We start from the raw sequence: 16,295 nt of genomic DNA, 5'->3' as shown, positions 1-16,295 counted from the left end.
AGACCTTCAAATTGAAGTGTCTTAATCACCTCGACATCCTATGCTTTTCTTACTGACTGGCTGCTATTCTTGAGGGGCCTATTTTGTTTTCTTATAATTTAAGTGGAAAATATGAAAACCTATTTCCCAGCAGGTCTGTGAAATGGGCTCTTTTAATGAGTTTGTGCTCACCTCATACTCTTCCTTGAAGCCATAACCTTCTGCACATTTCATTTGGGTGATGTGCTGTAATAAGTCTGCCACTCGGATGGCTGGATGAAGCTGTCCTGTCTGGTAGGGCACATCTGCGTTCTCTCGCTTCTTGTAAGTGTGGGACTGGACCAAGCTGCTTGTGTCACTGGCCATTGTATGGGTTTCATCTAAAAAAGAATGGCACAGAATAAACAAGGAACCATCGATGAGCTATGTTGGGATCATAATGTCACCTAAGAGACTGGTGGTTGCCATCACCCAAATCTATGACTGCAGTACCCTCTTGTGATGGCTCGGCAAGGAAGAAAAGTAAAATGACCTGAAAGTCTTAATGGGCTCAGCAAGACTGATTGGAATGAGGCAAAGAATCTATGCTTTTCAAAGCAGTCCAAACCATATATTGCTTTCCAAATGCTAATTGACAAGGAGAGTTATTAAGCCCCTCAGCCACAGTGTGCTAAATCAAACCGAAGTTTCATCCTGAAACTTCATCAAGTCCCCTTGATATAAAATAGGACTTGTTTCCTTCTGAGATTAGTTGATTCTTCTTTATTACAAAATGAATTCTCTACAGATGGCCTTGTGAGCAAAATAAAAGTGCACAGAATGGTTTATGGTTTTTAAAGCTAGGACTGCAATGAATGTGTGGGTTTGATACAAAACAGTGAAAACACACACACACACACACACACACACACACACACACACGAGGGAAGATGACAAAAGGTCATCTGACTGGTCACTTGGCATGCTCTAGTCATGGGCCATATCACATGTGAAATGTTAAATGACCACATGCAAGCCAACACAAAACAGAACCAGCTGGGTTGGTAAAAAAAAAAAATCCCTAGGTAATATACACATTCCCACTCCCTCCACACCTTTTCAAAGGGGCAGATGGGGAACTTACCATTTATTGGCACTTTTAAGAAGATACATATCAGGAGAAAAAAAAAAGGAGGAGAAAAAGGAAACAGGGCATAAGCAACAGTAAGTACTACATGAATCATTACAGGCAGATTTTATTTTGAACTTTAACTTCACAATTTAGGTTTCTATTCATAAATAATTTGATCAAAGGGCCAAGCCCAGCTTTTTCCATCAGGTCAGGATGGAGATGTTTAGCAGAAGCATTTCAGAATAAAAGGGAAGTGAAAATAGCTACCTAATTGCTTTCTACCCCTCCCCCGCCCCCAGAACCAAGTAATGACCAAATCAGGTTAATTCTTACTTCAGTGAATCATTTGGGCCAAATCTACCAAATTGTGCTACAATTTGGTCCAAAAAGTCTAAAGAGGCCATAGTTTTAATAAATGAGTGTTAATAAAATTAGTTTCATTAGCTGCAGAAATACTAGCTATTTTAAAAAATCTTTTGTGTGGGAAAAAGTTTCCTGATGCTAAGATTTTTAGATCAACTTACTACATGAACTAATCATATTACATAGTGAAGCTATTTTAATCATTGCTATAGACTCAAATGATCAAAATTTACCACAAAATTAACTTAACTCTTAAAAAACAAACATTAGAACTATAGCTAATTTTAGGAAAAAATGTGAAAGTATTTAATATCTATATATCCAATACATAAGATTTTTAAAAAATTACATTATTGATGGAATGTTCAGCTTGACTTCAAAGAATATCCCATTTGAAAATACTTATTTATATTTGTTTGGAATTTAACATCTATGTACATTGCAAAGCACCTTGGAATGTATGGCATGAGAGGTGGTACACGTTTGCTATGTTGTTGTTGCTGAAATGGCACCTGGATCACTACAAGGTGGCTAAAGACACAAAAGACAAAATAAAAGTGTACTAAGTTGATTTTATGATTTCCTTTAGGTTTCACTAAAATTTGGCAACTTTCTCTTATGTCAGAGCAATCACAATTATACCTGAAAATTTTCCTACCAGATTTGTTTACTGTTGAAACTTTTCTTACAAACTGGGGTATGGGAGCCCCAATTAGAATGCTAAATCAGCTGGGCTGAGACGCAGCACATTCTTTCCTTGGGATGATAATAAATGGGACATTGGTAATGAGTTTTCCCCTCTGTGCCTCTCTCATTCTCTCAGCTTTGTATCCTTTGGGATGCATGTTATTAATATATGCTCTGTTGCAGGCTGACCTTATAAGCTTCCTTTAAATGATTTGGGCCATTCAGTGGGAATAACAACAGCAATCTAACCATTCTCCAGTTTTTAGCAGGGTAGGTTATGATGCAAGAGCTGGCCATTCTTGTACTAAATTCTGCTCAGATTCATGAGTTTTAAACCCCCGTCATTAAAGCTACCCAGTGTAATATGTATGAAATGATCTACCAATACATAAAGACATAATTGTCTTGTTATCACTGTGGGCAGGATTTAAACTTTAAAAATAAAATCCACCTAAGCACCTAAGAATAAAGAGATGGTTAATGAATAAATATATTCCCCATAAGGAATTATCAGGTTTGTGGACCAATGGTTTCAAACTTAAATTGTGTGTTTAAAAATTTATAACAATTGTCTATTTTAAAATACTACTTAAATCTTTATTTTTCTTCACAGAACCTTCCTGGTACAGTAGAAAGAGTACTGGGTTTAGATTTAGGTTCCAATCTCACCTCTGTGACCATAGCCAAGTTAGTTAACAATGGTTGGCCTCAGTTTCTTTATCTATAAAACTGGGTGGGGGGCAAGTGAGAGGAGTTTAGACTAGATAACCTCTCAATCCCTTCCACCTCTAAATCTATGATCTCATGAGCCTAACTTGATTACATCTTAATATGTGAAAAAGATTCATAGTGCTGCTATATAATAAGACTTAGGAGGCTGGAAACAGCCCAAAGCTTCTACCTAGAATTTGAAGTCTCAAGATTAAATGATAAATATGATCTAACATAATGACATGATTCAGAAAAAAATATGGATGCACACAGATGTGTTAAGAGATTTTAAGACTGATAATGCTAGCAGAATGGATATTTCTATTTTTTCCTATTAGGTTAAAAATAAGATTAAGGACTATCAAATTTATGATATAAATAACTTTAAATGTGCCCTGTCAGAAAACCAAAGATGTTCATTTTGACGCAACTGAATGTGCCCATTATTTTCAAGTTCTGAGAAATAGTCAGATGAATATCTATTTTATTTGATTGAATTTCAAAATTATCTTGCCCATTTTAAAAACCTAAGAATGCAAAGGTGATCAGATTTGCCATCAATGTTATGTTTCCTGGGATGTCATCTTTTTTCAAAAAATGTATTTTAGTATATGCTGACTTAAAAAAAATAAGACAACTACCCCAACTTAATTAATCTGGGAATGCTGGCATCTGAGAATGAATGATTGAGGAAGGGCCTGGATAATTAAATCATCCTGGGCATGTGAAAACATTCTGCTTTTCTATATTTAAAAAATAAGCTACTATCACCAACCCAACAAATGTCCAAAAAATAATAATTGCAGACAAGTTATTGAAATGTTTGAAGGATGAGGAGTGGGAGAGGTGGAAGAATAGAATCATGTGTTGACTTAACTAATGCCTACTATGCGACATAAGGATTTTTATCAGCACTATGTGATCAGTCTAAAGAAATATAATTCCAAAGCATTGCCATTAGTTACTTGGACATCTATTGATGTCATATATGATCACTAATTAGTTCAGTGGAGTTAGTCTTCAGCCTGTGTACTTTAAAACTACCAAAATTATCTTTTAAGGTAATTATTTCATCATGGAGAAGACTAATACATTTTTTTTATTAAAAAAGTCATCTGGGTTCAGTAATTACAAAGTAGTAACTACCAAAAAATGTCAACTACCTGAAACTGATTTAATAAGTTTATGGTTATCCTGTTCTGAAATCTGAATATTTTCTTCCTTTTGACAATTTGTGGCTTAGCCCTCCTCACTCACTCACAGCTCCTCCAAGGTCAGAATATCTACCAGACAAGCTGCTGAATGAATGCTACAGCACACAAAGAAATCTCAAATCTCAGCCTGTCAAAAGATTCTGCAGATGTCATTTGCATGCAGATTACATTGTTATGGTAGCTATGATTAACTTGTCCCCCACTCCTGTAAGTAAAGAAATGATGCATTTCTTTGTTATCAAGGTGGCATTAAAATAAAGGAGAGGCACCATGAGCCTCCACCCCAGCACAGGAGATCAGCAGCCCAAGTTCTGAGTCTTCTGCCCTTTCCTATGTGGCTGCCCCAGCTTTGTCTTACTTGGCAACACATTGGTTCAAGCTCAGACAACAGCATAGGAAAAAATTGAGACTATTACAAAATCATGAAGAGAGAAAAGAGAAGCACAAGAGGAAAAAATTGACAGTTGCAAAGATATAAACCTTTGTAAAAGAGAATTAGGAAGAAGTTGGAACAATTGAGGATGGAACTCTGGCTACAATGAATTGTTATATACCTTGATGCCGTTTTTGTTGTGCTCCTTTTCGGTATGGTTAGTAATAGAGAGAGAACACAAGCCATGATACACTCTGGTTACTTATGCGTCTCAAATGCAATAGCAGCTCATGCTCATTTTGTTATCATAGCCAGGTAATGCCATCTCTCTTCACCCTTCTCATATTGGACATATGGGACATTACCCCCAACCTCCACCCCCCCGTGCTAGAAACATTTCATACTTTAAATGCTTTGTGCCCCACTGGGCTAATGCCTTATTTTATTTCAGTGACATCTGACAAATAATAAATCATCTGATTGTAAAGTGCCATCTTGTCATTTCGCTATTCAAAATATCAGCTCCTTTGAAATTTCAGTGTGTTGCAGACACATCAGAAAATTGTTGGTATTGTGAGCCTCACTAAGATCTAGTAGGTGGCCAAAATTTATTTTGATAATTTTATTTTTCTGTATAACATTTGGCATAATTAGAAAAATGCCATTTTCAAATTTGAAGTCCATAGTATATATGAATAAATGAAAATAATCAGAGACTTATTTTCACTTACATAATCATCACATTGGGCAAAATATAGTTCTGAGACACCTAACATGGCTAGTTTGGGAGACACTGTATTCTTTCTGCATGCTTGAATCTATGGATAGCATCTCCTACAGTAAGGAGTCTCCTGGAAGTGTGCTGTCTGACTTGAAGGTAACAGCAAAAGTCTTAGCATTGTCCCCAGCACACACGCAGGCAACCTTCCTTCTTAAGGGAGAATGTTTTAAAAACATTCTTTTTATTTCCCTCCCCCATGTCCTGTGCCCAATCATTGCACCATACAGAATAAAAATGCCAGTCTCTTAGAGAGTGGGTGCTGACTTTCCAAATTATTCCTGCAATAAACTTTGATAAAGGGAAATGTTCTCACCTAAAATTGCAGTTGGCACAAATGGATCTGTCATACATCATAAGCAGGTCAATGCAGAAAAGGTAAAAAGAGAAAGAACAGTAAATGATTGATGAAAAGTTCCCCCATGTCCCCCTAGAAAGCATCTGGTTACAACATGTCAAACATATTATTAAGCTCCTAAAGCACTGTGAATATAGTAAAGTGAGCACTGATTGGTTCTGATTGCTAAGGGGTTTTGAAGAGATGAAACAATGAAAAAAAATCAGTTACCTGGGTAATAGGAATTAGGCACTGTGGTGCTCAGTGTATTAGTTTTCATTGTAAAAGATGATGGTGAAGATACAGCTGTAAAGAAAAGAAAATCTAGTCATTGACAGCAGAGAGGTCACTGCACGGGAAAATTGGAGGCCACTTGGTGGGGAGGATGCTGAGGGCTCAATCCTGGTTCAGATCGCTGATGTCAGCAATAGCTCAGTGATCTGCCAAAAGTCTATGTAGCAATTACTGTCATTGTCATTGTACCAAGAAGGACTGGTCTGGTCCCTGGCATGAGAAATTCCTATTTGTCTTTGAAGAAAAAACCTGTACTTCAGAGGTGGTACACTTACCACTTAAAATAAATTTTAATCAAAAACCAGTTTTGACTCAAGAAAGTCTTTCTTTTGACCTTTGTCATGATTTCCAGCTTTACCTGGTATAGTTCTATTTTCTGACTCATAAAGTTGCTTCTCTATGAGGAATAAATAGCTACATATGCCTTTTGAGAAACAGAGAATTAAAAATTGAAAATTAAAAAAAACTATTCAATAGGAATGCTATTATTTGAAATGGACACACATATTGTCCTTAGTTTCCTCAGAATAAAAAGTAGGGTAGGAATGTGGGAAATGTTTAAAGTCCTCATCAGCTCTAGCATTCTGATTTAATACGTAAAATTATGATATTTGGCTACAAAATAAGTCATCCTCACTGATTCATTTCTAAGTATTTATTAATTTAATCCCCTGCCCCCTAATCTCTTCTAAAATCTTTCCTCTAATCTTCAAGGAAGTAGAACTACTGTTTGCCTTCACCTTTCTAACCTCCTTTAACTAAAACAGTCTTGTCAAGTTTTAATTGGTATACCTATATTTTTACCAAGCTTTAATCTTTATATTTTACCACTGAGTGCCCTACAGCTGGAATAATCTAATTTCTCAAGAAGAAAGTTTCTTTCTTGGGCTGGTAAATCTATTCATTCATTTCTCTGAAACTCAGCTAAATCCATACTCTTCCATTTATTAGTGTGTGGCTACAGTTTTCTAAAGCCACAGGTAAGAGTTGGGTAAAAGGTGGACATCAAAGGTAGATGAGCAACCAAGAAAATTTGTCTTAGCAAACCCTTGTACCAGAGGTATTAGTCCTCTCTGAACACCCCAAATATCCCTAATGAATAGGCTATAGTAAAACTGTTACTTAAATATGTAAAAATTGTATGTATATTATTAGTGCCACAGAGATACTCTCTTGTCTAGAAATACAACATCTAGTGTTGGCTTCACTGTTGCTGCTGTTGGGGTTTTTGTGGTTTGATTATTGACAATAATATCTCATACCTTTTAAAAGATATCTTTCCTAGATGATAACCTTTCAGTGAATCTCCCTTCAGGGATAATCCCCCATGATGTAACATCAACCATCTCCAATCTAACTCATTATAATTTTTAAATATATTCTTTTCCATTTACAAGTGTTACATCCTATTTTATTTTATTTTATTTTATTTTATTTTATTTTATTTCATTTCATTTCATTTTTTAAAACCCTTACCTTCTGTCTTGGAGCCAATACTCTGTATTGGCTCCAAGGCAGAAGAGTGGTAAGGGTGGGCAATGGGGGTCAAGTGTTACATCCTATTTTAAAGTAAACTTTTGATTTACTTTGAAATTTGCCTCTCTTCCCTACACTTTTTAGTTTCATTCTGGTACACAGGGAAAAAAGGGTTAGGATAGATTTAAGGAATTATACTGATTGAACATTAAGCACTTAAGTTATTCTGACAATTGCACTATTATATTTACACTGAGGACATGTTTATCTGCCATCTCTCCAATTATCTGATGTGGGCAGTAGAAGGTACTTAACTAGGAATTGGAGAAATACTGGTTTTGCCATTTTACTACTTGTGTGACCTAGAGTAAGTTTCTTTCACCTCTGCTTCAAGCTTTAGTTTTCCCATCTGTAAAATGAAGGGGTAGGACTAGATCAGTGGTTCCTAAACTTTTTTGGCCTACTGCCCCCTTTCCAGAAAAAAATATTACTTAGCCCCCTGGAAATTAATTTTTAAAAAATTTTAATAGCAATTAATAGGAAAGATAAATGCACCTATGGCCATCACTGCCTTCCTGGATAGCTGCAGCACCCACCAGGGGGCAGTATCACCCACTTTGGGAATCATTGGACTAGATGATACTACAGGGCCCTTGCAGCTTTAAATCGAAGATGTGTGTTTCTTGCAGGGATTCTCAGTGTCTAGTTTTTAATATGTATTCTTAGCATGGTACTAATTGCCCTATATTTATAGAAGTATTTCACATCCGTGAACTAGCCTGATCCCTAGAACAATTCTATATAGTAAAATGGTAGGTATTTATAGAATTTAATTCAGAGAGCTACAAGACCATTCGCATATATTACATTACTGTGCAAACCTTAAAGTTCCTTAAATAAATGCCACATTGTGTGCATTTAATTTAAATCCTTACAGATAGCTAATGACTAAGCAGAGATTAGAACTCAGGTTTCTTGATTCTCTTAGTTCAGTGTTCTATTTTCCTACTTCCTGCTCTTAAACCCATCTCAGAGGATTGTCTGTAAACAAATCTTTGAAACAGACAATTGTTTAACATTTTCCCCTGAAATAGAGAAGCATTACTATTATTGTGGTTATCCAGTCATTTTTCAGTTACAATTGACTCTTTTCTTGGCATAAATATTAATTTGGTTCACCATTTCCTTCTCCATTTCATTTACAAATGAGGAAACTGAGGCAAACAGGCTTACATGGCTTGACCAGGGTCACACAGCTAGTGAGTATCTGAGTTCATATTCGAAATGACAAAGATTTGTCTTTCTGACTTGAGGTCCAATACTCTATCCACTGAACTACCTACTTGCCTTGTTACTACATTAAGAGGCATGAATAAGAAGATCATTGCTGAACATAAAACATCCACTCCAAAGGATTTACTTTAGACATTCGCTTGCTTATTAAGTTGCTTAACTAAGGCTGACTAAAAAAAAAGGCACAACAAGGTGGAGTGCACCTGTAAAGCAACCTTGGTCAGCAGTTATTCAAGTGATTTGATCCAAGCCATTTGTCATATTACTTGCAAATATTTATTACATGAGCTGATTAATATTTGTATTATAAATTAATTATGCTCATTTCATCATCCACAAAAGCCAAATAAAACACTAGTTTTTTTATAGGACAACTAATCTAGTGCTAGAATGGATATTCTATCCATCCTCTTATTTTAGAGATGAGGGAACTGAGGCATAGAAAGGCAAAAGCACTTGTCCCAGGTCACACATGTGCTAGAGATGAGATTTGAATCTAGGGCATCAGACTCTAGAGGGAGTCCTCACTTCCCTGTACCATATTTTCTTACTGTCTTCATTTCACAAATACCACTCATCTCTCCTTTACATACTCTGATTTATCCCATTTCATAATGGCTTGTAACAAGCAATAAAATCTGGATACTTGGAGGACACATTTCCCTCCCTCATAAATATTTTGATGTTTATTTTGATGTCCTGGGACTTCATTTCTTTTTACCTCACCTACAGATTAAAAAGTCTTCCCTGCCTTTGATTCCTTATAGCTACTTTATTTTTCAGAGTACTCCATCACCTAAGATCTCACACACATTCATACTTATGCTGTTTTTAATGTCTTTCATGTAATGGATGCTTAAAAACATGCCTGTTGAGTTGAATTGTGCCTGCAGTCTGCTGGTCAACTAAACACCTTCCCAGGCAATTTTCCTCCACCAGAAACTGCTTTTTTGTTATAATAAAAGCTTTAAGAGAATACTGTGATAAAGTTTCAGCACGAGGGTCAACCCTAATAGACAGACTTTGATGTGGCCAATTCAGTGTTCAAAGTAATGGGAGGAGAGAAATGAAAGAACATTGCCTTATTTTTACTATTGGTTTTACTGATGGGCAGGATGAATAGAGACCCAATGGTAGGTCAGTCAAGAAAGCTAATGTAGTCTTCACGGGAATTCTGCTGCTCATGAAAAATTCTAGCTTTCCACAAATATATTCGCTTTAAAAAGGTAAATGCCAAATTAGAATTCTTGTCCTGGGATACATCTCCCTCATTGTTCAAACATCAAAAGCTCTGGAACTTGATGTATGTTCCTGCTATTTTGGTGAGTTATTCTAAATACATTTATTTGTGAGAATTTTCACCAGGAAAAAGGCATTTTGGAAAATCATCCTGTGTACTTGCAAAGTGAAACTCTAATAACAGTATATTCCTTTTGTATAATTAGAATTTGCTCCCCAGAAACTCTCCAGAAAGCTTCCATACATCCTCCCTACAATATCCTCCCTACATTAGCAGCACGTAACATGAGAAGGAACATGGGAAGCTGGGAAAGAAGGGGAGCAAATTCTAATTATGCACTATTCTCCTGAGACTAATGAAATGCCAACTGTGACTAAGAATATAAAATCTTATTACTAATGTTGGATAATTCTCCTAAAGGTTATTATGTTATCGTTAAAAAAATAATATGTAAGGAAAACAAAATAAAATAATAACAACAATGCCTCCCTTTCCCAGAAAGTTGAAGTTCAATTTCTCTAATAGGCAGAAGAGTTAAAGAAGATGATTTCTATTTTCGCAGGTAAGTATATTCTATTTCAAAACATTGGCTACTATCTATATTTTGTACATACACATATGTGTGTATAATATATATATGTGTATATATATATACATACATATGTATATATAATATCTCAATAGGGTGTAAGCTTCTTGAGAGCAGAGACTAATTTTTGTCTCTGTATCCTAAGATCCTAGCATATAGTAGATGCTTTAAAAAAAGCCTTACATTCTGTCTTAGAATCAGTACCATGTATTGGTTTAAAGACAGAAGAGTGGTAAAGGCTAAGGAACGGGAGTTAGGGAGTTAAGTGACTTGCCCAGGGTCACATAGTTAGGAAGTGTCTGAGGCCACCTTTGAACCCAGGACACAGTAGATGCTTAATAAATGCTTAAAGTTGATAATCTGGAGTCTCAGAACTTTAGAGTTGGAAGAGACCTTAGAGACTGTGGACCAATCCATATATTTTATGCATGAGGAAAGGAGGCCAAATCATTTGTCCAAGGTGACAGGGATTAATAAGTAGTGGTACCTGGACATAACCTAAATCCTTAAATTTAGGTTTCTTGATTCCTATCCTAGTGTTTTTTCAGGTAGACTAAACTGCCTACTCTGGAACTGTGAATTAGGGGCAAAAACAGGTTGTCAGTGGCAAGATGTGGTTATCATTAGTGTCATCCATACAGTAAACAACCTTCAAAAATGGGGCAGAGATAGCCATAAAGGAATCGTCTTAGGATAACCTTTCCATTGGCACCTAAGAGATGCCCACCAGAATTGAGCTCCATAAAATATTCATGAAGGATGGGTGACAGTGACATAGTGAAATGGTCCCTATATGGCAAGCTGAATTGGGCTAAGTGTAGCTGAGGTGAGGCAGAAAACTGTATGAAGCAGAATGGTAAATGGTACAATACAAACATAGACTTCTGAGAAGCAAGAGCAGGCTGACTATTGCGTTGTGCCCTCTATGTAGTGTGGCATGAACTATGCAGAGAAGAGAGGAGAGGGACAGTGTATCTTGAAGACACTGATTCAGGCCAGCCACACAGGGCTATCAGAATAACAGAATTTGCTAGGGATGGTTGTTGCCCAGGGGACAGATTACATGCATACTCTGAAACCTGAGCTTTGTAGACATCTTTTTAGACAATGAACACACCATCAGAATTGTTACCTTTAAGAACAAAGGAGAGGGCCACATGCTTTCCTTTGTACCCCCAAATGACAGCATTCTTCCACAACCAATTTTTTTTAAGGAAACTAATGGATTGGTGCAAATTTATTCAGTTTCTCTCTGCTAGTTCCCTTTGTGATCATTAGCATGAATTCTCAACATGGCTAGCAAAGACTATATTGCAATGTAGGAGAAAAGTCGACTAGTCTATGTCAGAAATGGACTTTAACAAAATTTCCCTCATTAGTACTATGAATTAAGGCTATATATATATACACATATATATGTATATATATATATATATAAAGAGAGAGAAACAGAAGTAGAATCTTCTTATGTATCTATTTCTTTTAGTACAACTAAAATCAGACCAATATTGGAGGAAAAGACTGTAATTACTGTTGTTCAGTCATTTTTCAGTCATGTCAGACTCTCCCTGACTCCATTCAGGGTTTTCTTGGCCAAGATAATGGAGTGGTTTGCCATTTCCTTCTCCAGCACATTTTATAGATGAGAAAACTGAGGCAAATGGGGTTAAATGCTTTGCCCAGGGTCACAGAGCTAGTAAGTATGTGAGGCCAGATATGAACTCAGAAAGATGAGTCTTTCTGAATCCAACCCCAACACTCTATCCACTGCACCACCTAGCTGCCTAAATTCATTATTTAAAAAAAATCATTGTTTATTCTTCAAACAAACAAGCTAATTGTTTCTTATAAATATTCTAGAACCTTTTGGATAAAGAAAACAATTTAGTTGTTACTACTCTGTAGTAAATTGTTTCTAGAACAGATTTTAACTATATAACACCCTATACCACATCAGTATAAAAAGAAGATTTGGGACAAAAAAAAATAGTGAGCAAGTGTCTCTTACAATAATATTCCTTCTTTGTGGTTAAAAGGATTGAAAAATCTTATTGTCACTGCTGCTGAGGGGGGCTTCTTTGGGCTGACAGTTCTCTATATTAGGAATACTGTTCTACAACCTTGGGAGTTGGAAGAGTGTACAAGTGATTAAGTAAGGTAAGTCCAGTGATTAAGTAAATCACTGAATTAAGTATGCAAAGGGGAAGTTTTTGGTGAATTTTTTAAGCCCTACTCCTCAACTTTTGACCCTCAAAAAAGAAAGAGAAATAATTAAAGCAAACATTTCTGAACTTACATCTGCCATTCAAATTGTGTGTGTCCATGAAAGAGAAAGCCTCATCACAGTTGGTTCCTTGCTCAGCATAGCTCTTATCCATTGAATTCACCATCACTGTCATCTCCTGTCGAGTGCTGCTCATTGTCTCCTTTCGTTTCTTAGCCAGTTTCCTTAGAAAACAAAGTTCAAATACATGTATTAGTTTGTGCAATATGGATCTGATTAACCTTTGCATATCTCATAGTGATTACCAGCACAGTGCCTGGCACATAATAGGCAATGAAACAGTGTTATACACTTATTGGACAAGACTGTAGGTCTTGCATTCTGAGATACAGCCTTCTCTCTGCGCCTCATCTTCATAATTCCATCTCAGGTGGGAAAACACACTCAAAGTGGTTTGTAAATCTCAAAGTGCTATGTAAATGAAAGCTATTACTAGTGATTATTATATATCTTGGTGGCTCTGCACTGATTGTCTCACATGCCTGGAATGCACTCCCTCCTTCCTTTGCCTCACAGCATCCCTCTCGCTTCCTTTAAAACACAGCTCAAGAACCATCTTCTGAATGAATAATTTCTAGATTCCCCTGACTGCTACTGCCCTCCCTCTGAAACTACCCTGTATTAAACTATTGTGTGCATATTATATTAACTTTATATTATATATAATACTATACACACCATATAAAATGTATGTATTAAGTGTGTATATATGGATATCTAACAAGTAACTGTTGTTTCTCCCATTAGATTGTAAGCTCCCTGCAAGCAGAGACTGTTTCATCCATTGTAATAGAATCCTCAGTGCCTCACAGAGTACTTGGCACTTATTAAATATATGACAGATTAATAAATGCTATTTGAATTAAAAAATGTGAATAGTCATCTAAATTTCAAATATAATTTAGGTGTGTTTATCAATAAGAGATCAGATGAGTAGAAAATAATTTGACAAATATCCAGTTTAATAAATTAAGTGACAACTATGTAGCAAGTGAGATAATATTCACAAAAGTCTTAGTACAATGCCTGATACATAGTAAGCACTTAATAAATGTTTACTCCTTTCCCTTCCTCCCCATGCATAAGCACTATGCTAGGTACTCTATAATATTATTTATATATACATATGTGTATATTGATATATATAAATGTGATATGTATTGTATATGATGAAATTTCATTTTATGTTCTCCATACAGACACAACTAAAGACCAACACTACTATAAAATGAAAATGATACCCTCATTTACTATTTAAATACATGCTGCTTATAAGACCAAGAAAAAGTTGTATTCCATAACAAACATTAATAATATATTTACAAAACCCCTCAAATTTGTCCAAAACTATTGCTATATAGAGCATACTAAAAGCCATAGCACAAACTCTAAAGAGCAAAAAATGACTTTAAAAGCCACACCAAAAACCTTCAAGGGCAAAACTTTGCAAAGCTTCAAGAAACCGTCTGCTGAAATAGACTAAATTTTTTGTGAAATTGAGTAAATGAAACAGTAACTTACAAGACTTGTGACCAAAAAAATTGCAGGAGAGCAACTGCATCATCATCATAACAATTTACATTTAGTGTGTATAGTTTACATTTGGCTTTGTACATTATCTGAGGACAGAGACAATATGATGTCAGCACACTACTCCAAATGTCAATTAACATTTGGCCACTATTAGTGATGTCCATAAAGTAGGCCATACAAATTTCCATGATGCGAGACTTCCAAGAAAGAGTTTATATATATATATAGGTAGCAACTTGTAATTGCTTTGCTCTCTGTAGAGAAAAGTACAAAAGATACAGCTAGGTTGCAGAATCAGTCATATACTCAATTATTTTAGAAAAGTTAGTCAAATTCTGATAACTTGTATGGCTATCCATGAAGAATTTTTAATCAATTTGCCTCAATGTAACTAAATGGATATTAAATAAGAATTTTTTCATATGTTTTATATCAGGTAAAGAGGAATATGCAAAGTCACAACAATTCTAACCCTAAATTGATTTTTGGTCATTGAAGTCTATAGAGACACTAATAATTTAAAGTAATATGACAAAAACATTTTTATATATTATCTATGGTTAGGTCAGGGAAAGAAAGAAGATTCAGTAATAGATGGATAAAGTAAATCTAAATCTTTATATTAAAAGTCTGGTATCTAAGACACATAGAGAACTGATACAAGTACATAAGAACACATAAGAAGAAGAGCCATGCCCCAAAAGATAACTAGCCAGAGGCTAAGAACAGGAACATTTTTAAATAATCCAAGAAAACTATCAACAACAATAGTAAAGGATGTTTCAAATCACTAATAATGAGAGAATTGTGACTTGAAACAACTCTTAGATTTCCCTTCATCTGGTTGGCAAAGGGGACACATATGTAGTTCATTTTTTAAGTGTCAGGTTTTCAAAACCAGTTTATAGAACCTTCTTTTATCCTCTTTTCTAATTAACAATGGAAAATTAAGAACCAAATTTGGGGCCTGGATGGTGGTGGCTGGTGTGTAGAGATAAGAAGGAAATATTGTTCTTAGTTCCTCAGTTACAGTTACAAATCATCCATTTTATCACACCTTCTAACTTCATTCAGCTCCATGGAAAGCCATTCTTAGACTAGCTCTCCATGGGAACACTGAAACAGGTAGTGTGGGTTGAGATAATTGCCAAGATAGTTCCAGCAGATCATTGACTTTTGCTTAAATGCTTGCCCTTTCTCTTCATCTGATTTGAATAGTTCTCTTCCTCCCACAAATTTTCCTTTTGATTTATTTTTCACTTGAGACTTACTTGTAAAATAACATCTGAAAATTTTCCCCTCCATACTGTTGGTTTTAGACTCTTGACTTTTAAAGTTTAAGCAGTTGGGCCTGTCATTTTTTTCTTTCCCATTAATAAAACATGTTTTATTAGAATTGCTACTTTTCTTTTCTGTTATCTGTCTATTAATGTAAAGGTTCCCAACACAAACAGTTAACTGTAGATCTCTTGCCAAGCAGATGAGAGTGCCAAGCAGTGAACTCATTCAGAGTCAGTATGGTTTACTTATATATTTTTTTCTTCCACACAAAGCGAGTCCAATAAGAAACTCATAGCTAGCTATAAACTCAGAGGATCAAGCACATGCATTTGATAACTCTGAGATCTCATGGATGTGGTTCTTCCTTTCAATGACACAATTTGAAATTGATTCATACCTTTTCATTCTGTGTGACTCTTGTTGGTGTTCACCAGTAGGATCTCTAGGGTCCACACAACATACGACGGACCTTCCTATAAAGTTTCTGACAATAAGTGGACATCAATGAAAGACAAAGGCTGTCTATAATTACTATGTCAATTACTTCCTTCACAATCAAGCTCATAACTTATCATCAGAAAGATTTCTAAATTAATCCTTATTCTATCTACTGTAGTACATCAGAAGAGTACTTACAATACCAAATTGCTACTCTTTCTTTTCCTTTCTTTCTTTTTCTTTCTTCCTTCCTTCCTTCCTTCCTTCCTTCCTTCCTTCCTTCCTTCCTTCCTTCCTTCCTTCCTTCCTTCCTT

General features: G+C 35.6%; 1 protein-coding gene across 1 annotated transcript in view; it reads right to left on the bottom strand.

The window, feature by feature from the left end:
- PTPRM (protein tyrosine phosphatase receptor type M) overlaps nt 1-16,295 on the bottom strand; it is a 1,055,867-nt gene that overhangs the window by 224,816 nt on the left and 814,756 nt on the right. The window contains exons 15-19 of the mRNA XM_044666801.1: nt 12,742-12,893; nt 5,785-5,859; nt 5,533-5,559; nt 1,103-1,114; nt 172-359 (exon numbers count right to left, since the gene is read on the bottom strand). Of these exons, the coding sequence (XP_044522736.1) occupies nt 172-359; nt 1,103-1,114; nt 5,533-5,559; nt 5,785-5,859; nt 12,742-12,893 (454 nt within the window). The remainder of the gene's footprint in view (nt 1-171; nt 360-1,102; nt 1,115-5,532; nt 5,560-5,784; nt 5,860-12,741; nt 12,894-16,295) is intronic.

Source organism: Gracilinanus agilis, chromosome 1 (genome assembly GCF_016433145.1).
Source record: "Gracilinanus agilis isolate LMUSP501 chromosome 1, AgileGrace, whole genome shotgun sequence".
Lineage (NCBI taxonomy): Eukaryota > Metazoa > Chordata > Mammalia > Didelphimorphia > Didelphidae > Gracilinanus > Gracilinanus agilis.
Note: the sequence above shows the minus strand (reverse complement) of the source record. Positions and strands in the feature narration are given on the sequence as shown.